Source organism: Ochotona curzoniae, unplaced genomic scaffold (assembly GCF_017591425.1).
Source record: "Ochotona curzoniae isolate NIBS_2020 unplaced genomic scaffold, NIBS_Ocur_1.0 contig_2699, whole genome shotgun sequence".
Classification (NCBI taxonomy): domain Eukaryota; kingdom Metazoa; phylum Chordata; class Mammalia; order Lagomorpha; family Ochotonidae; genus Ochotona; species Ochotona curzoniae.
In genome coordinates, this window is record NW_024465561.1 from 6,898,413 (window position 1) to 6,925,086 (window position 26,674).

At 48.6% G+C, this 26,674-nt stretch overlaps 1 protein-coding gene across 1 annotated transcript in view; it reads right to left on the reverse strand.

Annotated features, from left to right (window-relative positions):
- Nucleotides 1-26,674, reverse strand: part of GPATCH1 (G-patch domain containing 1) — a 51,211-nt gene that overhangs the window by 12,932 nt on the left and 11,605 nt on the right. Inside the window, exons 6-15 of the mRNA XM_040976485.1 lie at nt 24,165-24,223; nt 23,270-23,512; nt 21,914-22,061; nt 15,119-15,198; nt 11,490-11,694; nt 9,184-9,480; nt 7,784-7,962; nt 7,060-7,187; nt 6,260-6,408; nt 5,824-5,990 (exon numbers count right to left, since the gene is read on the reverse strand). Coding sequence (XP_040832419.1) covers nt 5,824-5,990; nt 6,260-6,408; nt 7,060-7,187; nt 7,784-7,962; nt 9,184-9,480; nt 11,490-11,694; nt 15,119-15,198; nt 21,914-22,061; nt 23,270-23,512; nt 24,165-24,223 — 1,655 coding nt within the window. The remainder of the gene's footprint in view (nt 1-5,823; nt 5,991-6,259; nt 6,409-7,059; nt 7,188-7,783; nt 7,963-9,183; nt 9,481-11,489; nt 11,695-15,118; nt 15,199-21,913; nt 22,062-23,269; nt 23,513-24,164; nt 24,224-26,674) is intronic.

A 26,674-nucleotide genomic window follows, 5' to 3' on the forward strand; every position in this document is an offset into this window, starting at 1 on the left:
CTTCAAATGGAAGCACAGGGCCAACAGCATCCAGGTGGCAAAACGCTCAGGGGAAAAAAACAATCTCTGTACCACATTTAGACTTTTGAGATTGCTTTCAAAAAAGTCTCGTTTTGTTTTTAATCAGAGAAAAAGGAGGGAAGAGGCTCTGACAGGGGATCCCAGGAAATAATGGCAACAGTTGCCAACAACAGTCATAAGGCTGCTTCACGCAGGGCAGAGCCTCTCCTGACATCTCCAATGGTAAACGTAGAGGCCGTACGTCAGATGCTCGACTCTCAGACACAGGCGCTGATCCCTGTCCGCTTCTTCTCAGAGTAGAAAATTAAACAACAATGTGCAGCATCACATCAGGTCCACACGGGCAAAGCGGCCTCGAAACCTCCCGCCTCACCTTCCACTAGTCGGGGGGATGCAAACTCACACCTGCACTGACCCGGGAAGCTGTCACAGAAGGAAGTGAGACAGTCCAGAGGGGAAGAGCTCTTCCCAATGCCACATGGGGAGTAAGAAGCAGGACTCCTTCCGGGCATCCAACATGCAGACGTGACCTCCATGTGATTTCTGGTCCAACACAGGAGACTTTCTAACCGAAAGGGGCGGGTATTGTAGCACAGCAGGTGAAGTCACCAGCTGGCGTGCACACATCCCACACACAGGCGTGCTGCGTTTGGATCTCAGCTTCTCTGTATTTCTAACCCACCTTGTTGGGGATGCACCTGGGAGGCAGCAGAGAATGGCCCGAGCGTGGAGTTCCTGCCAACTACAGGAGAGACCCAGATGGGAGTCCCTGCCTCCTGCCTCAGCCTGGCCCAGTCCCAGCTCATGTGGGCTTTGGAGCAGTGAATCAGTAGATAGAAAATCACCCTCTCGGGCCCAGCAGTGTGGCCTAGTGGCTAAGGTCCTCGCCTTGAATGCGCCGGGATCCAATATGGTCGCTGGTTCTAATGCCGGCAGCTCCACTTCCTCAATCTCTCTCCACCTCTCTGTATATCTGACTTTGTAATAAAAATAAATCTTAAAAAAAAAAAGAAAATCACCCTCTCTGTTACTCTGCTTTTCAAATAAATGAATCGTAAATAATAATAATAATGATAGCACTAGTAATAATAACAACAACAAAAACCAGTGGACTGGTTCTGAATGTGGTGGCAGCAGCTGCCAGGAAAAATCTAACACTTTTAACAGAGAGGACTTCTCTTCTGTGACTCCAGGCACCACGGTCCCAGCAACGCGGAGTGAATCTCACTCTTCCTCCTTCTGCCCTCCTGCCACTTAACCCTAGACACAGATTAAAGTCACAGGCGTGCAAGCAAGGCAGTTTGGAAACTGAAGCCCCAGCTTCTGGAAGACATGCTGGAGGGTAGGGGGAACCCGGAAGGCCCCAAAATGTCAGGAATATCATAAAGAACCCTAAAAAGTGATGCCATAAAGAGGCATGTCAACTCTAGGCTCGCCTCTATGCCATGAAAGTGCGGATACGACACTGACCAGCAAAGTGTTTCATCAGCAGCACTGTGGGGTTGATGACCAGGGTCCCACACCAGGACGTGCAAAGCACACGCCCAACACAGGCATGGACCTTGGCTATAAAGGCTCTGAAAAAGGAGATGGTGCTAGAACCACAAGCACGAGGTTGGCTTGGGTCTTACAGCCTGAACTTGCCGGGCTGACTGTGGGCTGCAGCAAACCAACCAAATCAACATATTCCTAAGAATTTAAACAAGACCCAAATTCTCACAAAAATATTCAGGGGCCCAGCAGTGTGCCCTAGCAGCTAAAGTCCTCACCTTGAACGTGCCTAAGATCCCATATGGGTGCCGGTTCTAATCCCAGCTGCTCTGCTTCCCATCCAGCTCCGTGCCTGTGGCCTGGGAAAGCAGTCGTGAACAGCCCAGAGCCTTGGGACCCTGCAGCCGTGTGGGATACCCAGAAGAAGTTCCTGGCTCCTGGCTTTGGATCGGTGCAGCACCGGCTATTGTGTTCACTTGGGGAGTGAATCATCCAATGCAAGATCTTCCTCTCTCTCTCCTCCTCCTCTCTGTATATCTGACTTTCCAATAAAATAAATCTTTAAAAAAATTTTTCAGAATATCCAGGAGCAACGCAAAAACGACAGGGGGATGACAACCAGGACAATCTCCACTAACACAAGACAATAAATAGATGTCCATTCTGAAATGATGAAAATCGTGGAATTGTTACAGATTTTAAAGCCTCCTATGTTCCAGAAATATAGGCTAATGAACAGAAAGAAAAGGTCTCAAAAAAAAAAAAAAAAGAAGACATAAAGAAGCAGCAAATGGAAATATTCTTTTTCATTTCATTTGAAAGGCAGGGAGATACACGGAGACAGAAAGATAAAGATCTTCCATCACATGGTTCACTCCCCAGACACCCACGAGAGCCAGGGCTGGATGAGGACAACTCACTGTAGGTCTCCCACACAGGTGGCAGGAACCCAGGGACTTCAGCCATCACCTGCTCCTCCCAGGGTACACAGTACCAGGAAGTTGGCTCACAAGTGGTGTAGCCAGGACTTGAACCAAGCACCCTAATGTAGGCTAAGGGTATCCAACACAGCAATTTAACCTTAGTGCCAAATGCCCACTTCAGAAATGGAGATTTTAGGGCCCGGCACGGTGGCGCAAGTGGTTAAGGTCCTTGCCTTGCATGCCTGGGATCCCATATGGGCGACGGTTCTAATCCCGGCAGCCCCATTTCCCATCCAGCTCCCTGCTTGTGGCCTGGGAAAGCAGTCGAGGACAGACAGCCCAAGGCTTTAGGACCCTGCACCCACACGGGAGACCCAGAAGAGGCTCCTGGCTTCAGACTGGCATGGCATCGACTGTTGCACTCACTTGGGGAGTGAATCATCGGACGGAAGATATTCCTCTCTGTCTCTCCTCTATGTATATCTGCCTTTCCAATAAAAATAAAATAAATCTTTAAAAAAAAAAAAGAAATGGACATTTAAGAAATGACAGTAACCCAGGTTGAAACCTCACTGCCTGGACATAGGAGAGAGGTGGGACCCTGGGAGGAGGCTGCGAAGTTAAGAATAGGCCGATGGAAATGTTCTGATGGAAACATCATGGAGAGGAAAAGATTGAAAGAATTAAGAGATCTGTAGGACAACACCAGAACGTCTAAGATCCACGCCATCAGAATCCCGGAAGAGGAGTGAGGGGGTGGTGTAGAAAAAAAAAATATTGAAAACAAAATGACTGAAAATGTCCCAAATTTGGTGAAAGACAGATTCAGAGATTCCAGAAGCTCAGCACACCCCAGACAAAATAAAGTCAAAACCATCTGAACACAAAAATTTTTAAAATATGCACATCCCCAGCCCACTCAAACACAAGTAGCTGAAACCAAAGGCACAGTGAAAATCTTGAAATAAACAAAACAGAAACCACCCCAGGACACGGCAGGATGACCGCAGGGGTCTACCAGAAGAACGTGTGCAAAAACTTAAAGGATAAAAGGAAAAGAATTCCCATGTCCAACAACAATGTCCTTCGGGAAAGAAGATGAAAGGATGAAGGGAGTTTGGGAAATTCATTGTTGGAATTAATCCAAAAAAAAAAAAAAAGCTGAAGAAAGTTCCTTAGACAGAAGTTAGGAGAGGGAAATTTACAACTTCAAGAATGAACAGGGTCCAACATTGTGGTCTAACAGCTAAAGTCCTCGCCTTGCACGCCCGGGATCCCATATGGGTGCTGGTTCTAATCCCAGCAGCCCCACTTCCTATCCAGCTCCCTGCCTGTGGCCTGAGAAAGCAGTCGAGGACGGCCCAAAGCCTTGGGACCCTGCACCCGTGTGGGAGACCTGGAAGAGCTCCTGGTTCCTGGCTTCGGATCAGTGCACCACTGGCCATTGTGGTCACTTGGGGAGTGAATCATCTGATGGAAGGTCTTTCTGTCTGTATCTCTCTCTGTATATCTGCCTTCCCAATAAAAAAAAAAAATAAATAAAATAAATCTTAAAAAAAAGTCAAGCTTATCTGTACATGAGGGATCTTCAAAAAGTTTACGAACAATGAGTATCGTGAAAAGCTATGTGTTGTTTTCAAAATCTTTTATACCAAAATTAACTCTCAGTTCCACTTTTCATGAATTCTTTCAAGGACCTGATTTTACTTAGTAATCCAGCTAAAGGTATTTTTTTCCTGGAGAAATGAAAACTTAAGTTTACACAAAGCCCAACTAGGAATGCTCCCAGCAGCTCTGTTTGTGAAGGAAAATGTTGGAAAGAACCTACATGTCCTTAAAGGGTGCATGTCAGTCAACAAACCATGCATTCCAAAATGGAAAACCACCCAGCAATAAACCGACACACACCACACACACACAACATTGATGATTTAAAGGAAGTTCTTGGGGCTAGCACCAGAGTATAGTAGGCTAAGCCTCTGCCTAGGGTGTTGGCATCCAGTAAGGGTACCAGTTTGAGTCCTGGCTTTTCCATTTCCCATCCAGCTCCCTGCTGATGAACCCAGGAAGGCAGTGGAAGATGACCCAAGTCACTGGGTCCCTGCACCCACGTGGGAAACCCTGTTTTAGTTCAACCTAGCTCTAGCTATTGGCGGCCATTTAAGGAATGAACAGGTGGATAGAAGATGTTCTCTATCTGTAAATTTGCCTTTCATATAACAAATAAATAAATATGTCTTTTAAAAAAATGTAGGAGGCTACAAGACAGAAATCAGCCTCAGAAGGTTGTGTATGGACATTTGTAACATTCCGGAAAAGGCAGAAAGAGAACACACTATCCCTGATAGACAAGGGTACGGAGCCAGGGCACTGGACGACCATGAAGGGATGGCATGGCTCTTGGGGCTGACGATAATGCCTACAGACTGACTGTAGTGCTGGTTACATGAATTTATGCAGCTGTTAAAATGCACTGAACTGTACTTCCAAAAGCAACTCAATTTTTACATACATTAATTTGGTCTTAAACACACACACATACACACAAAGGACCCAGTGAGGTAGCCTAGATAATTAAATCTTTGCCTTGCATGCAATGGGATCCCACGTGGGCGCTGGTTCATATCCCAGCTGCTCCACTTCTCACCCAGCTCCCTGCTTGTGGCCTAGGAAAGCAGTGGAGGACGGTCCAAAGCCTTGGGACCCTACACCAGCATGGGAGACTAGGAAGAAGCTCCTGGTTCCTAGCTTTGCATCAGCTCAGCTCTGCCCAATGCAGCTACCTGGGGAGTGAACTAGCAGACAGAACATCTTCTTCTCTGTCTTTCCCTCTCTCTGTAAATCTGTTATTACAATAAAAATAAATAGATCTTAAAAAAACACACATACAAAAAGATGTAAAATGAGGTTATCATAAATAAAGACTAACTTCTTAATGAGTTCAACTTCCAACTACTAAAGCAGTACTTAAGAAACAAGTGAATGGATGTTCTCCACAAAATACTATTTGAAAAACAACCATTGCTGATAGGAAAGCATTTTGTTTGAATGGCTGACGGCAAGTGAAGGCCATCTGGGCAGGGGAAGCCTGAAACCTCTCCTCATGCAACTAAAGTTAGGACTGAATCAGTTGGACAGCAAAACAGATGTTAGCAAACTTCTGCCCGTGGGCGTGTCCCACCGCTGCCCGCAGAGTTCTCCGGGACAGCAGCTGTGCAGGTCATGAACCCACGGCCCGTGGATCCTCTCACGCTGAGACACGCAGACTGCATGGTACACAAAGCTAAAGTATCAGATACACGGCTCCATCGCAGAGATAGTCTGCTACTACATGACGGGAAGGCATCAGCCCAGAGAGAGGCAAAGGGCACAAGGAACCCCCAAATACCTTATTTGGGGGAGATTCAGGAGCCTTCTCTTCCTCTCTTTTCACGGAGGGACTGGACTCTTGTTTCGGTGGTCCAGCTTTGGATCTGGCCAAACTTAAGAATTCACCAATGGAATCTTCCTTCTTTTCCTGTTTGGACGTATCCCACCTGGACGGCTTTCGGGATTCTGCAAAGTATGTCACACACAGATACAACATCAGAGTGAGGGAGCCAGCAGCAAGCTCTTCGCCACTGCTCTTCCATTCAGCTGAGGGTGCAGCACATGTACGATGGGTCGGTGTTGGGGATGTAGCTGAGATTCAGCCCCGGCCCCAAAGGGGAAGCACGTGGACTGCTAAGACATGAACATGAACTTGGCACCCAGTGTATCCTCAGGACGAGACTACCTTCTCCTGCGGGCTTCCCCGACAGAGGGAGCCTTGGGCTCCTACTCACTGTCAGGAGCTCGGGCCTGGGGGGCTGCCTGTGGCACTTTGTCACTCGATGCTTGAGTTGTGGGCAAGGAAGCTGTCTCGGGGAGCGTCAGGAAGTTGAAGACGGAGTACTTGTCACGCTTCACCCTTGGTAAGCCAACTAAAGTTGAACTGGGGGTTAAAAAAGAAACACAGATATCTTATTTCAAGAACAACTACCAGGATGCAATCCACTTCCTATAAAGTTTTCACCTCACATTTTTCACCAGCTCTTCTATTTGCCTGAAAGATCCCTAAGGTATTTTGACTTCCCAAAGCAGTTCCGGACTTCACAATGGTTTATCTGAGGACCCCCGAGCCTTTTCTTGTTACAGTGAGGGCTAGGATGTAAGTCAGAAAAACAGATTTACACTAAGGAAAAGTTCCCTTGCGAAAAATGCACCTGTTCCTCTGCCACAAAGCCTCTGAATGAACTGTACATTATTTCTCGCAGCGTTTATGATGATATACAGAAGTGTCGGACTTTTATAAAGAGAATCAGCAAACACTGGGGTAATGTTTTCAAGGTAAGTTATGTAAAAAGATTGCAAACAAAGGACAAATCTGAGTTTTATATCTCCCACATGGAATAAAGTTTGCTATCCAGGTATTTGTTTAGTAACAAATCAATGGTAGTCAATCTGCAAAAGTTGGAACTCTAAGGATTCACAAGTGAGTCCATCGCGAAAAGGGGAATTCGCACAAATATGTCAGGGAACAGACTAGCTTTCCTACGGGTGAATGTGGTTTGTACTGATGCAAAGGCAGGTGTATCCGACTTACTCTGGATAAGGGTCAGGGACATTAAACCTCTTACACAGCAGCTTGTCAGGATGCCACTCAAACGTGTCTCGGGTAAGCTTTCCAAACATCTTCATCTTCACAGCCGACTGCTTGTCGTTCACATCGTTCTGGAAAAACACACGCATTTGGTTTCATTGAGCGGCCATTCAACGTTTTTGCTGAAGTCCATTAAAGCTATCTGCTGAAGTTCAAGCTCTTGGCCTCGGCACAATGGTCTGGTGGCTAACTCCTCGCCTTGCACGCACAGGGATCCCACACCGGCACACCGGCACTGGTTCATGTTCCATCTGCTCCACTTCACACTCAGCTCCCTGCGTGTGGCCTGGGAAAGCAATAGAGGACGGCCTAAAGCCTTGGGACCCTGCACCCATGTGGGAGACCCAGAAGAAGCTCCTGGCTCCTGGCTTCAGATTGCCTCAGCTCTGCCTGTTGAGGCCAGTTGGGGAGTGAACCAGAGCCAGAATATCTTTCTGTCTTTCCTTCTCTCTGTAAATCTGCCTTTCCAATAAAAATAAATAAATCTTTAAAAGAAAAAAAGTTTTTTGATTTTTTTTAAAAAGCTGAAACTCTTATAGAAAAATGTCTTAATTCCACTATGCCAAGCGTGCTTCGATCTTTTCGCCGCAGGATTTAAAATATTTGGCTGGGTAGTGCTGTCATTTTAAAGTTCACTAGGTGGGAAGGGAACCCGATGGTGACAGACCTCTTGGTCTCGAGGGACTTCGACTTGCTCCGAATCGTCCTCCTCCTTGGCGTGGGTGAACCTGGAGGACAAGGTCGAGTGGGAAGACACGTACAGCTGGGCTGCCCGGGCAAACTCGTCCCGCTCACGGCCTCGCTCCCACTCGGTCATGCTGGGATCCAGGCAGCGCTCCAGGGCGTCTGTGGCACAGGAAACAGGAAGCTGCCGCACATTGCTAAGGAAGAGAGGCGGCTGAGGGGGCAGCCTCTGGCCACCGTGACCTGCAGGCGTCCCTGCGTGCTTTGCCCCAGGAAGCACAAATCCTCAGCTTTGCTCTAACAGGCCCGGGTGTGGATGGAGGGGTAAGGAGCGGGTAACTCTGCTCCCTCCTTCCTGTAAAATGATGCTTTTACTGGATTGTCCGCCACGAGACGGGTGACGAGCTGGACAAGTTTCTTGCTCCTGAAGATTTCACCAAGCGTTTGCCATCTCCCGGATTCTTCAGCAGCAAGGAACGTCAAGTTCATCACCCAAGTTCATCACCGACTCCAGGGAGCAACTGCTACCTCCCAAACACAGTGCTACATCCTTGAACTTGTCATTATGTTACAGATAAACATTACAGCCCGGGTTCTGAGAGGGAATGAGAGCACAGTAAAGGGGATGTCTTACTCCCCAGTGACTCGTTTCTGAAAAAAAAACACCCCTTCTGATCTGCTGACCCGTGCGGACTGCCGCATAGCGAGGCCATCCCTGCTTTCCTCCCCACTGTATCTGCTTCACAGATCACAGAATGGTCCAGCACCCTTCCTCCCCTGCCACCATGTACTAGGTCAACAGTCAACTTGTTTTTTTATAAATCAAATTGAAGAGTCTTATTTAGGGCTGGGTGATCAGCACCTTCAATTAAGGCGGAAGGTGAGATTCTCGTGGTATGAAATCCAGCACATTACACAAGTCAGGCATTCGCAAACAGTAAGTGGTTTGTGATTTAGCATAAGCTATTGCCAAGGCATGGTCCCTACCTGCACAGCAAACTTTGAAGCTGAGATATAGAGGAAGACAAGCTAACTTATTATTATCTAAGGCAAGGGTGGGAATTGCCTGGCCTGCAAGCTCTATAAAACCTGCGAAATCAAGGCAACGGCAGGCAGGACTCAAAATTCAGTAAATCTATAGCAGGCTAATCTCCAAGTATGATGTTATAAACATCCAAATGGCCCTTGGCACCATCTTTCCAGAGAAGGTTCCAGAGCAGGTCTAGCTTCAGGATCTGAAACCTCCGCAGTGTTTGTGGCAGGACAAAGCAAAAATGCTGGCAGAAGGGGATACTTCAAGTCCAAGTCTGGGACTGACACACAGGCAGTGAGAATGTCACCCTCCCCTGCTGGAAACGTGGGAGACACAGGCTCAGCACCCACCTTTCCGACCCTGTTTCATCTGTACCAAGAACTCTTCATAGCGTCTTTGTTTTTCTGGATCTTTGGCGAAAGGTTTGAAGTTGCTGGCTCTCGGGGTGACTGTCCCGCCGCCCAAGGCCATGCGCCAAGAGCTGTGTCCGGCGTCATGAGGGGAGGGCTGGAGTCGGCTGCTCGAGGCGTTCTGGGCCAGGGTCCTGGCCTTGAGTTGAGCTGCTTTAAGGTCGGTTGCGTGCTTCATTTCTCTAATTCTCTCCCTGTCTTTTTGGGACAGAAACTCTAATACTGAGGTACTTGCCCCTGAATAAAAACAGCAATAAGAAGAGATGAGTGGCACCATAAGACAATTAGATTTCTCTGTACATACACCTTCAGGGTCACAAATTTATATAGAGACGAGAATATTATAGCCACGTCTCCCATGAACAAGAACATCACAAAAACAATGCTCCTAATTTATAATGGAGATTAGCACTTAGTCATTTGCAGGGCAAGTGGGTTGTCCTAGGATGAGGAAGCTGACATCAGGGCTCTGGTCCTGCCAGCACAAACCATGGTATAGAGCACAGAGACCCGCCAGCACTCACTTATGCCACAAACGCTCGCCAGGCACCGATGCCACACGGAGTCTGGCTCAGATGAGCTCTCTCCTGTCATCAGAGAGGGAGAAGGGCAGGAGGAGAGCAAAGATCCGCTCCAGAGAAGTGCTATGGTAGACCCAAAGAGGGTGACGGCCAGGTGACTTCCGCAAAGGGTTGTTAGTTGGGGCCGAGAGGGGAAGAGACTGGCTGGCATTAGTGGCCAGGGGAAGTCTGGCGGCTTCTCAAGGAGATGGTATTTGAAAGGAGTCCTGGGTAAAACAACAGAAGCCAGACTCAGAGGCAGAGGAGATGGCAAACCCTAAGGTAGGCCCTGAGTCGGCATCAACTGCCAAGTTAACGGGAGAAGGGAAAGACGAGGAGGCCACACCGCGGGGCAAGAAGGGAGAGTAAGCGGGGCAGCACCACATGGGGCCTGTGGGTTTCTGGACAATGCTGCAAGTGGGAGGGAGTTTTAAGAGGACACTGATAGGGCCCAGCATGGTGGCCTAGTGGCTAAAGTCCTCACCTTGAACACGCTGGAATCCCATATGGGCACCAGTTCTAATCCTGGGGGCCCTTCTTCCCATCCAGCTCCCTGCTTGTGGTCTGGGAAAGCGGTCAAGGATGGTCAAAAGCCTTGGGACCCTGCACCCATGTGGGATACCCAGAGGAAGCTCCTGGCTTTGGATCGGTGCAGCACCGGCTATTGTGTTCACTTGGGGAGTGAATCATCCGATGCAAGATCTTCCTCTCTGCCTCTCCTCCTCTCTGTATATCTGCCTTTCCAATAAAAATGAATAAATCTAAAATAAAAAGAGAGAGAGAGAGAGAGAGAGAGAGAGAGAGGGCACTGATACAGCTAGGCTTAGAGAGCTGCTGTCGAGGAGATGGATGCAGCAGGAAAGCAGGAGAGATGAGGAGATCAATGAGGAGGCTGCTACAACAGTCCCAGGGAGAGCAGGAGGTGCTCGGACCAAAGTGGAGGTGGCAGAAATGTTAGGAGGGGCTGCAGACCCCTCCATGCCTTGGAGGTGCAGCTGGGAGGAGTTGCTGAAGCAGTGGTCAAGGACCAGGAGCCCTACTTCCGGCCTGAGCAGTGTTCCCCCCCGGGTGGTTCATTTCCTGAGATGGGGGAGACTGGAGGAAGAACCAGTTTGGGAAAATCATGGAGGACCTAGACTTTAAAAAGCTCATGGAAAATGTATATTAGGAAAAAAAAAAGTGCATGGATTTCAGAGTTTTTTTTTTTTCTGACACCCTTGAAACCCTCCCATATTTGGACTCCTACGGTGACACAGCTAGGACACTGGCCCCTAGCCGTCTGAGGTCAGTTCAGGTCTCTGCTGCCTCCTTCAGGGACTCCATGCAGTCCTCACCTCCTTCCAGACACACCTGGCCCCGTCAGGCTTTTGGGACAAGAGCTGCACAAGTCGTCCCACCCCACTCCCACCCTTCCACTGGGCAGAAGGCGCACTTCGCAGAGCTGTGCAGGGATGAGCGAGGTACACCCGTCCCTGGCGCTGACCCCATACCCAGAAAGTGCTGAAGTCTGAAAGCGACGGAAGCTAAGAGAAGGGTTGAGGTTTCAGTAACCCAACCCAAACTGGCCAGGGAAAGCAGCTTCCAGGAGGAGCTCTGCACTCCTCCCGCGCCGGCCGCTCCGTTGTGCATTTGAGGGCTCATGGGAACAGCAAGGCAATGATGTCCGGCTTCTCCCTGGGCACATACCTTGAACGGGCGTCTCTCCTAGCAACTCCCCGCGCTTGGAGGCATTCAGCTGGTGCCTGCCGTGCGGCCCAGGGTCAGGCATTGCTTTTCCAGAAGACTCGGATAGAACCTGAACTAGGTGCGTGTTCTCGGAGGTTGCGGCCACCACAGGTCTGAAGTAATGTACCGGTCGGTAGTCTCTTGGTAAAGCAGGTGGTGGGTAAATCTGAAACAAAACCCCAAAAAAAGTCAGAGTCCGGAACAGGATCACGGTTGATTCCAACAAGAAAATCCACGACTCCCAAGCACTGCTACCCTCTTCCAGGTTAATGTCCACAAAGGAGCTGGCACTGGAACGGCCCAGCCGGCTGTCAAGTCAGCGCCCATGCTGAACCTAGAGGGTCGCCAGAACCGCAAGGAGCCGTGGGCAGATGCTCGAAACGTCATCTCCATCCTCTTCCATGAGGAGATGCTAACACGCCCATTTGTATGAGGAGCATCAGGATGATCGCAGATGACGGAGCAGAGCGGCCGACAGGCAGAAACGGCCTACTGTAGAGCAGAAGGCTTAGAAACATAGGACTCAAAGCTTCACAAAAAAAAAGGCAAAAAAATTCCAATTAGCTAAGCTCAAATTCAGAATTCGTTTTGCAGGTTAAGTTCCATTTACAAACTGAAGCTCCAGGCCTGGATCTTTGACCCCAGATGTTTATTGGATTTTTGTTGTTGTTGCTAATAAAGATGTATATATTCATTTGAAACACAGAGAGGGAGACACAAAGAGAGAGAGAGAGATCTTCCAACTGCTGGTTTATTCTCCAGATGGTTACAATGGCCCAAACTAGGTCAGGTGGAATTATCCAGGACTGGAATGCCCACGTGGGTGGCAGGGGCCAAGGACTCGAGCCTTCTTCTGCTGCTTTCCCAGGCATTAGCACGCAGCTAGATCGGAAGTGGAGCCACCGGGTCTTGAACCGGTGCCCCTATGGAACATTGGTACTGCAGAGAATTAGCTTAATATGCCATGGAGCCGGCCAGCTCACTTAGAATTAAGTATTTTTAATTCTAACAGGCAGAACAGATAAAAGAAAGTACTAGATATTTTTAAAGAACTACACTTCGTGATTTTTTTTGTTCTTGGTCTGACATATTTATACGTACTCCCACTTTAAGCTGAGAGCTCTAAAGTCCTGTAGCAGATGAGGCCCCAGCCCCTCTCGGCCCATGTGGTACCGTAGTCTTACTGAGAAATTTCCATGATGCTGATGCCTTATTTTCAGCGTTTGGCTCAGCAGTTAAGCCGCCACTTAGGATATCTGAACCCATACTGAACTGCCTGGGTTCAAGTCCCACCCCTGCTCTCCATTCCAACTTTGTGTTAATGGCTCAAGTCCTCGGGTCCCTACCACCCGTGTGAGAGACTCGGACTGAGATCCTGGCGAGGCTGGTGTTGCAGCCCAGCAGCTTAAACAGCTGCCTGTGATGCTGGCGTTCCATGTGCGTGGAGAAAGAGTTTGAGTCCCTGGTTCCTGGCTTCAGCCTAGACTAGCCGTGGCTCTTGGAGGCATTTGAGGAGTAAACCAACAGACAGATGATCGCTCTGTTGAGGTTGTCTCTGTGCCTCTCAAAGGAAGACAATAAACTAGTGGGCGTTGTATCCCAGGGCAGTTGGCTTGAACTGCAGTTCTCCTGGCTGGTCAGCAGGTGGTGAGGTGCAGCCTGGGCTGGGTCCGGGGAAAGGCTGCGAGAGGAGCCTGGCTCCTGTCAGACCAACACCCTCAGGAAACCTGCAGACTCCCGGTCAACCGACACGGGCTGCCACACGTGCATCCCGCGGAGCCTGAGGACCATGTGCACGAGTCTGCTCTGAGGGGCCATTGGACTCCCTGCGTTTCCTTCCCGCCACCAGATCACTCTAGACCAAGAGGCGGGGCCGCTCAGCCACCTATCGCCCCTGTGTGAAAGGCAAGGAGACGCAGCCCTTTGCAGAGTCATCCCAACGGGGGATGCCTCCAGCCAGGACCCCCTCTCAGGGACCCTCAGCCCTTGACTCTCCATTTAGGGCACTGGATGTGGGCATCTGGCATCCTTACACAAGGAAGATACTGGGGGCACGACTTAATTACTTATGTGTCCTTGAACTCTAAGTTGGGCGAGTACTTCTCTGCAGTTTTTAAATCATACTTGATTTTCATACTTGAGGGGGAGGGGAGCCCACAATTCTCTTTTTAATGTTATTTGACACTTCCGGGAATCCCGGCAGCTCACTCCGTGCCTAGGGCTGTTACATAAGCACGGGAAGGCTCAGGCTAAAGCCACTCAGTGCCACTGCAACTGCGACTGTCGCCTGTCGGCTGTGCTGCCCCTGGCCCGCGCCGGGCCGAAGGACGCAGGCCGGCCCTTAGCGTTGGGCAAACGCTTGCTGAAGGACACAGCCAGCTGATCGCCGCCCTGAGGCACCATCAGCAGGAAGAAGGCAGCCAGGCCAGCACGCACAGCTCGCCCCTGAGCACGTGCGTCCGAGCTCACGGCGACAGCGCTCGGCCAAAGAACAGATGTTCACTCGTGGCTGGAAAGCACGTGGGGCTCTCGCTTCTCTCCCTTCTGGCTTGGTCCTCCTAGAGCCCTGAGAACTCCGCCCATGCCAGCTTCACGAGGACTCGGGATCATAAGTTGAAAATAGTTTCTTTTAAAACAGTTTCTCTTTCCTTAATATGACCTCAAGGAGGGCCTGCCCTAGGGCACGGGGTGGACCCAGCTGCTGTTAATGAGGCTGGCACACCGTGCGAGGGCCGGCTTCAGGCCGGACTGCTCCATTTCCAGTCCAGCCCCCTGCTGACGCTCCTGGGAAAGGAGCACAGGATGGCCCAAAGGCCTGGGCTCCTGAACCCACATAGGAGTCCTGCGTGGAGTTCCTGGCTCCTGGTCCAGCCATCAATTTGAGAATTGAACCAGTGGATTCAAGATCTCATTCTCTCTGCAATTCTGCTTTTCAAATAAATGTAGATTTTTTAAAATTACATTGAGGGCCTGGCACAGTAGCCTAGTGACTAAAGTCCTCTCCTTATACATGGCAGGATCCCATATGGGCACCAGTTTGTGTCCCACCAGCCCCCGCTTCCCATCCAGCTCCCTGCTTGTGGCCTGGGAAAGCAGTCAAGGACGGCCCAAAGCCTTGGGACCCTGCACCCGCATGGGAGACCTGGAGGAAGCTCCAGGATCCTGGCTTTGGATTGCTCAGTTCCAACCATTGTGGCCACTTGGGGAGTGAATCAGCAGACAGAAGATGTTTCTCTCTGTCCCTCCTCCGCTCTGCATATCTGCCTTTCTAAATGAAAATAAATAGATCTTGGAAAAAAGAATTACATTGAGTTCATTCTCCTATCAGCTTGTAATGTACATCCCTTTTAACGGAAATAGCACTCCCTAAAAATGTGACGTTTCCAGCCGCTAGATATTCTGAAAGCAGGTGCCTGCTGACGTGAAGTTTCCAATACAGACTACGCTTCCCAGACAACTGCTGGTTACCAAGGCCGCTGCCTTTAAGAAAACACTAGCTTTTCAATGATTAACATAATAACTCAGATTACATGGCAGCAAGCTTTCAAGCAGCAAATCAGATTTGAAAAAAAAAATTTTTTTTTTCTTACTTTCTTCGAAGACAAAGGTTTAGAAGACAAGGAAAATCCATCCAGAATTTTGCCAACGTAGCGAAGATCTTTTTCTGATTCTGCAAAACGATTGATTTCGGGAGTAGAAACAAATCAGAATGAGGAACAAGACGTGACCTTTTTATCTCCGAGAACATAAACAGTATCGTGTCACAGGTGATATCGCTCAGAGAAGACGACACCCCTGCTGACTCAGCGACTGGTGGCGCAGCCCACACCACCCTGGCCCGGTCAGGCTGCCAGCAACACCACAACATGTTTTTCATGCCAAGGACTCTAGGTCCTAAGCTAAGAGACACCGAAGATACCCTCTAAGAAGTAAAAGACCCAGAGGAACAAATATAGGGGAAAAATAAAGAACCTTAACAATGAGAGACCCACTTCTGAAACAAAATGAAGCAGCCTGGGACGCCATCTCCTGGTTTCTTAGGCAAATCCAAGGCCGCAAAAGGCGACACAACCAGGTCAGCCTGCAGTCTAGTTTTCCTACAGATTCAAAGGTTATTGGGGTCCTTTTCGCGAATGAAAAGTTTAACAGCAGACAGAGATCATAAACTCGGGAAATGGAGGGACCAACGCCCTCTAACGGAGAGCTGGGCACTGTCTGTCCGTGGGTCCTGGAGATGACCCCAGCCACAGAGGTTCCCAAGGATTTCCTGCACCTGACGGTTACGCTCAAAATACAGATGCATCAACTGCAGTTTCTGAGCCCCGTGAGAACGGACACAAGCTTGGTGCTCAGTCCCACAGCAGGCACAGCCCACAGCGCAGGTGCCCACAGATGACACCACATCACCATGCTCCTGCCCTCCCCCACAAAGCCATTCTCTGTGCTTCAATTCATGCTTTCTATAGCTTAGAGAAGTTGCCAAAATTCTACAGGGTAATCTGGATAAAATGTAGTATTTAGAATTTTGCTTTCTTTTATAATCTAGAAGTTTACTATTCCAAATTACTTCTAAGAATAATTCTGATGAGGGCCCAGTGGGGCAGCCTAGTGGCTAAAGTCCTCAGTTTGTAGGTCCAAGATCCCATACAGGCACCGGTTAGTGTTCCAGCTGCCCATTTCCCATCCAGCTCCCTGCTTGTGGCCTGGAAAGCAGTCAAGCATGGCTCAAAGCCTTGGAACCCTGCACCCGTGTGGGAGATCCGGAAGAAGCTCCTGGCTTCTGATCAGCTAGGCTCCAGCCATTGCAGCCAGGGAATGAATCAATGAACAAAAAATCTTTCGGTCTCTCCTTCTTCTCTCTGTAAATCTGTCCTTCCAATAAAAATAAAAATAGGGTCCGGCACAACAGCCTATAGGCTAAAGTCCTCGCTTTGAACTCCCCGGGATCCCACTTCCCATTCAGCTCCCTGCTTGTGGCCTGGGAAAGCAGTCAAGGACGGCCCAAAGCTTTGGACCCTACACCCATGTGGGAGATCTGGAGGAAGCTCCGGGCTCCTGGCTTCAGATTGGCTCAGCTCCAGCCACCGCAGTTGCTTGGGGAGTGAACCATTGGACAGAAGATGTTCCTCTCTGTCCCTCCTCCTCTCTGCATATTTGCCTTTCCAATAAAAATAGATAAATCCTTTAAAAAAATTAAAAATAAGAATTCTGATTAAATAACTAAAAACATAAAGACAAAGCCATAAGAATACTCATTATGGTTTTATTAATCATGGAAAAATGAAAAACAAATTTCAAAAAATCAATCATGGGGGCCTGCATCACGGTGTAAAAAGTGGAGGTTAAGCCTCTGCCCATGATTCTGGCATCCCAGATGGGCGCTGGTTCAAGTCCTGGTTGCTCCACTTCTGACCTAGCTCCTGCTCACGCATCTGGGAAAGCAGCAGCTGACCCGAGCCCTGCATCCACATGGGAGTCACAAAAGCTCAGCCCGGCCACTGCAGCCACTGGGGAGTGAACCAGCACATGGAAGATCTCTCTCTGCCTCTCCCCCAACCCAACCCTGACTTTAAATCAGTAAATAAATCTTAAAAGCTGGGGAGGGGAGGATGGAGCATTGCGACATAGTGGATGAAGGCACTACCTCCAGTGCAAGCATCCTATGGGTGCTGGCTCAAGTTCCAACTGCTCCACTCCTGACCCAGCTTCCTGCTAATGCGCCTGAAAAAGCAGCAGAAGATGGTCCAAGTACTTGAGCCTCTGCACCCACTTGAGAGACCAGGAAGAAATTCCTGGCTCTTGGATTCAGACTGGCCACACACTAGCCGTGCAGCCCTTTAGGGAGGGAGCCAGCAGATGGAAGATCTCTCTGTCTTTCTATGTATATATTTATCTTCCTCTCTCTGTAATTCTGCCTTTCAAATAAGTAAAACAAAAAGTTAAAAAAAAAAAAATGCTACCCAGGGCCCAGCACAGTGGCCTAGTGACTAAAAGACCTTGAATGGACTGGGATCCTATATAGGCACGTGTTCTAATCCCACCAGCCCTGCTTCCCTTCCAGCTTCCTTCCTGTGCCTCGGAAAGCCGTCGAAGATGGCCGAAAGCCTTGGGACCCTGCACCCACGTAGGAGATTGAAAGCGCTCCTGGCTCCTAGCTTTGGATCGGTGCTGCTCCAGCCATTGCGGCCACTTGGGGAGTGAATCATCCGATGGAAGATCTTCCTATCTTTCCCCCTTCTATATATATCTGACTTTGCAATAAAAATAAATAAATCTTAATTTTTTAAAAAAAAAGATACCCACATGTCATTTTGATGTGCCTAGGTTTGCCACCCAGCTCTGGTTACTGATCCCAGCTTCCTGCAAATGCAGACCCTGGGAGAAAGTGGACAGAGCTCACCCACCTGGGAGACCTGGATGCGGGTCCCAGCCCCAGGCCCACCCAGACTCTGCCATGAAGGCATTCAAGGAGTAAGCCAGTGCAGCAGAGTGTCCTCTTGCTTTCACTCTTGCTTTGTCTCTCAAATAAATAAGTCAATGACTTTTCTAAAAAGAAAGGGGTCATGTACATAAAGTATGAAAAATAACATTAAAAAAAAAAACAAACTATGAATGGTGTGTTCTTGACTGAAAGAAGCAGCAGCTTTGAGAAGGACCACAGCAGAAATGAATGTTGAGGGCCCGGCGCGGTGGCGCAAGTGGTTAAGGTCCTCGCCTTGCACTCCCGGGATCCCATATGGGCGCCGGTTCTAATCCCGGCGGCCCCTCTTCCCATCCAGCTCCCTGCTTGTGGCCTGGGAAAGCAGTGGAGGACGGCCCAAGGCTTTGGGAACCTGCACCCACGTGGGAGACCCAGAAGAGGCTCCTGGCTTCGGATCGGCATAGCATCGACCATTGCGCTCACTTGGGGAGTGAATCATCGGACGGAAGATCTTCCTCTCTCTCTCTCCTCTCTGTATATCCACCTTTCCAATAAAAATAAAATAAATCTTTAAAAAAAAAAAAAAAGAAATGAATGTTGAGAAAACACCAGCTGGGGAATGGAGAGTAAACCATCCAGGGGCAAAAGTGTTCAAAAAGGGAAAAGTAAAAGATGGGACTCAGAAGGCAGATCTAAATCTACACACTGTATTGTATTACTGGTTATTACAGAATGCTAGCGCTAATTTATTAAGGTAGCATATAAGGCACTAGTTTACTGACCTAGCTAATATAATCAATAATACATTTTAATACAAAGATACTTAAAGAAGCTTGTGGAAAAATGAAATTAAAAGACTTTTAGGGGTAGGCGTTGTGGCACAAGGGGTGAAGTCACCGCTTGGGATACCTGCATGTCACAGGAGAGCACTGGTTCTAATCCTGGCTATTCTACTTCCAACCCGGCTGCCTGCTGAAGAGCCTGGGGAACAGCGGACGATGGCCCAAGGCCCTGGGTCCCTGCCAGCCACCTAGGAGTCCTGGATCAAGTTCCTGGCTCCTGAATCCTGCCTCGAGCCTGGACCGGTCCTGGCTGTTATTTGAAAGGAGGATTTACAGAGAGAAGGAAAGACAGAGAGGATCTTCCATCTGCTGGATCATTTACCACATGCAATCCAACATGAGCCAACCCGATGCTAGGAGCCAGCAGTCTCTTCCAGGTCTCCCACGCAGGTGCAGGGACCCAAGTACTTGGGCCGTCCTCCACTGCTTTCCCAGGCCACAAGCAGGGAGCTGCATCAGAACAAGAGCAGCTGGGACATGAGCTGGTGTCAATATAGGATACCAGGGCTTGCGGGTGAAAAATTAGCCTGTTGAGCCATAGCGCTGGCCCCCAATTTTTCTTTTAATGCCATTGTTCATTATTTTTTAAATTACTTGATTTCTTTAAGATACACTTCCAAAGGCTCTGAGATTCCCCCTTCCCCATTCCTCCTACTGATTTCCCCGATTTTATTACAATAATATAATCCTTCACAAACATTCATAAATCCATCATCCTGTTATTTAAGTGTATCCTGGTATTGTAAGAATGGAGAAAAGAATTTATATTCAAGATTTACTTATTTAAAGAATCACAGAGAGAAAGGAAGAGATTAAGACAGCCAGAGACAGAGAGAGAGAGAGATCTTCCAACTACTGGTTTACTCCACAAGGGTCGCAATAGTCAAGACTGTGGCAGGCCAAAGCTGGCACCAGGAAGCTCGTGCGGGTCTCCCACTTGGGCCATCTTGTGCTGCTTCTCAGACGCTGGCAGCAAGCTGACTGAATTGGAGCAGCTGGAACATGGAATGGAGCACATACGGGATGTTGGTGTCACGGGCGGCAGCTTTACAGGCTACCCCACAACGTGCCCCACCCCCCGTTCATCAGCTTTTCGAAGGGTTCTCATTCTCCCACTGGTTCCTAATAAACACTTACTTAACAACCAATACATACCAATTATTACATTAGTATATATTATTCGTAGTATACTAATTATATGTATACCCAGATGCTAGAAGTTAAATATACCTTAAAACCTAATTATATGGGCCTGGCGCAATAACCTAGTGGCTAAATCCTCACCTTGCATGCACCAGGATCCCATATGGGTGCCGGTTCACATCCCGGCTACTCCACTTCCCATCCAGCTCCCTGTTGGTAACCTGGAAATTAGTCGAGGATGGCCTAAAGGCTGGGGACCCTGAACCGGTGTGGGAGATCTGGAAGAAACTCCTGGCTCCTGGCTTCAGATCACCTCAGCTGCGGCTGTTGCAGCCACTTGGGGAGTGAACCAGTGGATGAGAGATCTTTGTCTCTCCTTCTCTGTGTAAATCCGACATTCCAAATATATACATAAATAAATAAATCTTAAAAGAAAGAAAAAATGTTTAAAAAAAAAAACCCTAACTATAGATCCATGGAAGTGTAGCAGTATAGTAATGATCATATTATATCAACATATCTTCTAAGTTATAAAGACAATACACAGCCTTGGCAGAAAAATCAGAAATGATGCAAAGGAAGCAAGTAAAAATAGCCCAAGTACCACCCAGAGGAAGTGCCTGCTGATTCTGAGTGCACGCCCTTTTAGTATATAACCCTGGGTTCTTTTAGTGGCGATGACGACAGAGGCCAGTCACACCGACACACGCTTGCCTATTCTGAGCTCCTTATGCACGCTGAGATCTCCATGAGCTAGGCATGTCACGGCTATGTCCATTTCCCAGACGGGGATGGCGAGGCACCGAGAGGTTAAGTAGCCTCCCCAAAGTCACAGCTGAGAAACGGCGAGTGCCAGGACTAGAACCCAGGCAGACTGTCCCAGGGTTTGTGCTCACAACCATTAAACCAACTATCTGTTCTCATTCGTTCTTTTCTCTTCTGGAAATGAAAAAATAGACATGGTTTGTACACATGATGCACAAATTCATATATTACTCTGTGATATTTTAACTTATTTCAACACATATATCTTGACAAGTATTAGATCAAAATTTACCCAATTACAGCTAAAAATGCCAGAATACATCTGTCTCATTTCCATACTTAATTCTTTTGATGTTATTCCCCATAACCAAGGGCCCATTAACTCAAGACTCTGAGGCAGATACCATGCCAAACACTGGATAATGTCATCTGATCCCCATGACAACATCCAGAACGGACTTGACTTCATAAATAAGGATCCTGATGCTCAGACCAAGATTATCTAGTGTGAGAGTAATTGCCTGGGATCCAGAGACAGGGCGGACTAACATCCCATTACATGCTACCAATACCGACTGCACCTTTCTTGAAAAAAAAAAAATAATAAATAAAAAATCTGAACCATTACTTAGAGCCACGGGGACTGAGTCAACATGGACTTTGACTTGCAATGCGAGGTGTGTTGCAAGCTGTCTGCCTGTTATCTCAACCAGAGTGCCTTGCACGCCAGGGACTCCTGTGGGGAGACGGGCTAGGCCAAGGTCCCTCTTCCCACAGGCTGTCATAGGGCCTCCCACCTGTTCCAAGGCTTGCTCTTCGGCCTTGCTGCTTGAGTTGGCCCCCTTTGGCTACCTGCCCAGTTCCCAGTTCCCTGAACGTATCCCTCTGACCCAGTGCCAGCTCACTCTACCACATGGGCACCTGTTTACACATGAGCACTTCCCTGATTCCACAACTCTCCCTCCTCCCCGCCTGGGCCCCACCTGGGCAACTGGCTTTGGCCTTACGTCTTACACTTGAGCTTCTCTTCTCCCCACATTGTTTCCCACCGTGGATTATTCTTGTTTTGTTTTTTGACCAACTGCCCCCACCTCACTCCACGAAGGCTGATCCTGCCGTGTCAATCCACCCACGGAAGCTGATATTGCCGTGTCAATCCTGTCACTGCTCCTCTCTGATGAGTCACTGACGCTCGGTCTCATTGTCAGAATTACCTTGCTGACTTTTGTATTGCTTGGGTGCTGTCCAGCCATACAGCCCGTCTCCTGGCTCCTCATCCTTCAGCACGGTGTCATACTTTGACAGGGTGTCCAGGGCATAGATGTCATCGTCTTCCTCTTCCAGGGCGCCTACACCGAAAGCCTTCAAAGACAAGGTTCCCACCTGAGCAAGTTCAGGTTCTAGGGCAGGTGTACCCTGAAGGATGTGACTGAACAGGCCCACACAAGCACCTCAAGATCAAGAACCAACGGATGGGAGCGCCCAGATTAACAAAGGAAATGCTCAGGAAGGCCACCCCTCTGCAGCCTTGGGTTTGGGTCTCAGCATGGGAAGAGGGGTGGAAACCACACCTCACACAGCCAGGCAGGAGCAGAAGTGTCATCAATGGATTGCTGTGGCCCAGCTGGAGCTGGAGACCCGGTTCTAAGGACACCTCTACTCTAACAGCCTTCCTCTTGGTGGGAACAGCCTCCAAGTTCACTTTGGTTAAATGGCTTGGCGGGTGTAGATGGGGGCGGCGGGGGGGGGGGGGAAGAACACATACAGAAAGGAGAGGCAATGAGGAAATAAGGACAAAGTCATTAGCGTCCAATTTCATTTGAGGACAGAACATCCGGACCAATCAGAGAGGATGCGCAGTCACCACAAGCTTCCCATCTTCCTACAAGCAGCATGCAAGTTCCCTGAGTAGAAAACGACCTCTGTGCTCATGACTCGGGGGGCCCACATCAGTCCAAGAGGTCGTGGGACCTGTTTCTGCATCGACTGGTGCCAAACCAGAGGCAGAAGGGTGGTTTTCTGTGTGCCCCTCCAAGGTGGGGAAGCAGTCCTCACTCCAGGAGTGCTCCGATCACCAACGGACCCTCGGGAGCCCATTATTGAGGTTGGGATGGTATGTTTTACCCAAAAACAAGCATAATGGAAATATAATCACCTCGAAGTCCTTGTTCAGGGGTACGGGTTGGGTGTGACAGTGAAGACACTGCTGGAGGTACCCGTATCCCACATCTCAGTGCATAGATTCAGATCCCAGCTCTGCTCTGGATTTTAGCTTCCTGCTCAGGCACACCTGGGGAGGCGGTCCTAGCCACCCTGGCTCCTGGCTTTGGTCTGGTCCAACTCTGGCTGTTGTAGGCATTAGCAGAAGGAACCATGTGATGGAAAAATCTGTCTCTTGTCTTATCCCTCTTTCTAACTCTTTGCCTTCCAAATGAAATTAAAATAAAACAAGCCATTTGATGTCCTTATTTATGCTATGATCAATGTGCGTCTGCTGTGGGGCACTCCCAGCCGTGGAAGGTGCGTTCGTTGGCCAATGACTCCACCTTTATGAAACAGATGGCTCTTACCTGGCCTGAGATGCCCAGCTTTCTTCCTTTACTTAGTCTGACATCTCCGAGAAGATCGCTGGTCCCCTCATGTACCCCACTGAAAAGATTAAAATGTTCTCCCACTGTTCCAAACAGCGCCTTGTTGGGATCCAGGCCCTTGTAAGCCAGTCCGTGTACGTTATCTTTGGGTGTGAAATCCACAGGCATGACATCTTTGGGCGCAAAGGTCACATTATCGGGCAAGTAGTCATCTTCTTCATCCTGTGTTTCAAGCAGAATTAAGAGGAATCAGTGCAGGAAACGAAGTAAATTTGTAATATATTCTGCTACAAGGCAGTGATGAATTCCAAACAGAATGTCGCCCAACTTTGATTCATGCTGGTACAAATGACTAAATTATTTGACCTAGTGTTTAACACCCTCATCCCACATTGGAATACCAGCGTTCGGTACCTGGGTCCGACTCCTGACTCTATCTCCCTGGTAACGCAGATCCCGGAGGAAGCAGTGGATACAGCTTAAATGAGTACATTCTTACAAAGGAAAAAAGAACTGTATTCCCAGATCCTGGCTGCAGCCCTGGCCCAGCCCCAACTTCCTGTGGGTGTCTGGGGAAGTAACCAACGCATGGGAGCTTTCTCTCTCTCTCTACCTCTCAAACAAAATATAAACAAGTAACCAAACCACAACTCTGAATAAATGACACCAACGCAGATGACTCTATGCGAAACATCTGAACAGACTGGGCATACATATGGTGTTGGTATGTTGCTGAATGCATTGTCGGGACACAATGAGCACAATTTTAGGCTACAAGTATTACGTGGTAATGGAATCTGATTTTTAAAATGTTGCAATCATAAACTGACAGGTGTCACAGTACTTAACCGAAGTCAGGCCTTCCACACCATACCTCAGATCCTTCCGAACCTCCAGGGGGCAAGGCACAGCCATAGATTTTGACTCCGGGATCTGCAACAGAGATTTCAAATGTGTTACTCACCAGCACTCTGAGGTATCTGCTTGCACCTGTAAAAGATGTTCCAGCCACAGGGATAGAAGATGACCTAGGAATTGTTCTGCAGCTTCTGCCTCACTCAGGCTCAGTGAGGAACCATGGCACCATGAGGAACGCAAAGGAAATCGCTGATGCCCTCAAAACATCTACTCAAAATCTGGGCAGGAAGAATAAGGGTGGAAAAAAAAAAGAATAAAAAACAGAATTGCTGGGGTTGGCATTGTGACATGGTAGGGTAAAGCTGCTGCTGGGGATGTCCGTATCGTACAACACGGTGCTGCCCAAGTTCTGGCACCTCTGCTGCTGCTGCTGCTGCTTCTTACGGATTTATTCATTTACCATTGGAAAGGCAGATTTACGGACAGAAGGAGAGACAGAGAGAAAAATCTTCCATCCACTGGATCACTCCCCAAGTGACAACAGCCAGAGCCAAGCCAATCCGAAGCCAGGAACTAGGAGTTTCTTCCAGGTCTCCCACACAGGTGCAGGGTCCCCAGGCTTTGGGTCATCCTCTATTGCTTTCCCAGGTCACAAGCAGGGAGCTGGATGAAAACTGGGGCATCCAGGACACAGACCAGCATCCACATGGGATCCCAGCAGTTGCAAAGTGAGGATTTAGTGTTTGAGACATTTTGCCAAGCCCCACCTCTGCTTCTGATCCAGCTCCCTGCCAATGTACCCGGAACACAGAAAATGTTGGGTCAACTGCTCCCGTCACCCACAAGGGAGATCCAGACGAGTTCTGGCTTCTGGCCTTAGACTGCCCAAACCCCAGCTGCTCCGGATATTTGGAGAGTGAATCAGATGAAAGATTCTCATTCTTTGTTACTCTGTTTTTCTTTTTCTTTCTTTTTTTTTAAGATTTATTTCTTTTTATTGGAAAGGCAGATATACAGAGAGGAGGAAAGAGAGAGAGAAGATCTTCAATCTGCTGGTCCACTCCCCAAGTGATGGCAACAGCTGGAGCTGAGACAATCTGAAGCCAGGAGCCAGGAACCTCTTCCGGGTCTCCCACGTGGGTGCAGGGCCCCAAAGCTGTAGGCCGTCCTCGACTGCTTTCCCAGGCCACAAGCAGGGAGCTGGATGGAAAGCAGGTCTGCCAGGATTAGAAGCGCCTGGTGCATTCAAGACGAGGACTTTAGCCACTAGGCTATCGTGCCGGGCCCTACTCTGTTTCTCATACAAAAATTTTTAAAGATTTTTTTTTTAATTAAAAAAAAATTAAGATGTATTTTTTTATTTGAAAAGTAAATTTTTGGAAACACAGAGAGAGAGGTTCTCCATCCCTTCGTTTACTCCTCCAATGGCTTCAACAGCCAGAGCTGAGCTGGTCTGAAGCCAGAAGCCAGGAGCCTCTTGTAGGTCTCCTACATGGGTGCAGGTTCCCAAGCACTTGGGCCATTTCTTACCGCTTTCCCAGGCCATAAGCTCAGAGCTAGCTGGGAAGTGGAGCAGCTGGGACACAAACTGCCTCCCATACAGGATGTTGGTGCCACAGGGCAAAGGATTAGCCTGCTGTGCCACCTGCAAATATATATTTGAGAAAATTATTGTTGGGGTGAGCATTCTGTGGTTGGGTACCCACATCCTACACAGTCCCTAACTCCTCACTCTGACTTCCTGCTAATCCCTACTGGTTGTTGGCAAGTTGAGATGGCTGCCTCTCAAATAGGGAGTGCCTGGGTTCAACACCTACTCCAGAGTGACTCTGACTTCCTGCTAATACATACGCTGGGGACAGCAGTGATGGCTCAGGTGACCGGATTCCTGCCTGACCATCGCAGGCATCTGGGAAGCTGTCTCTCTCCTACTCCATCTGTCCCTTAAATCAATAAAAGAAGAAGAGAAGAGAAAACCAAAGAAATAATGTTAAACTGTGATGCACTTTTAGATGGAGTTGAAAACATGAATTTTTATACAGTACTGGTGGGAATAAAACTACTACAGTCCTTCTGGAAGCTAACAAGCATTATAAGCCTTAAAATACACGTATGCCGCTAAATACGGCCATTTTGCTTCTAGGAATACATAGCCATGAAGCAGGAAGCAGTAAAGAGGCCAGCGTGGTAGCTCAACAAGCTAATCCTTCACCTTCAGGCACCAGCATCTCATATGAGGTGCTGGTTCGTGCCCCGGCTACTCCACTTCCCATCCACTTCCCTGCTTATGGACTAGGAAAGCAGTAGAGGACGGTCCAAAGTCCTGGGACCCTGCACCTACATGGGAGACTTGGGAGAAGCTCCGGGCTCCTCGTTTTGGATTGGCTCAGTTCCAGCCATTGAGGCCACTGGGGAGTAAACCAGCAGACAGATGATCTTTCTTTGTCTCTCCCTCTCTATGTAAATATGTCTTTGAAATAAATAAATCTTAAAAAAAAAAAGAGGAAGAAGTGCACAGTAGGAACA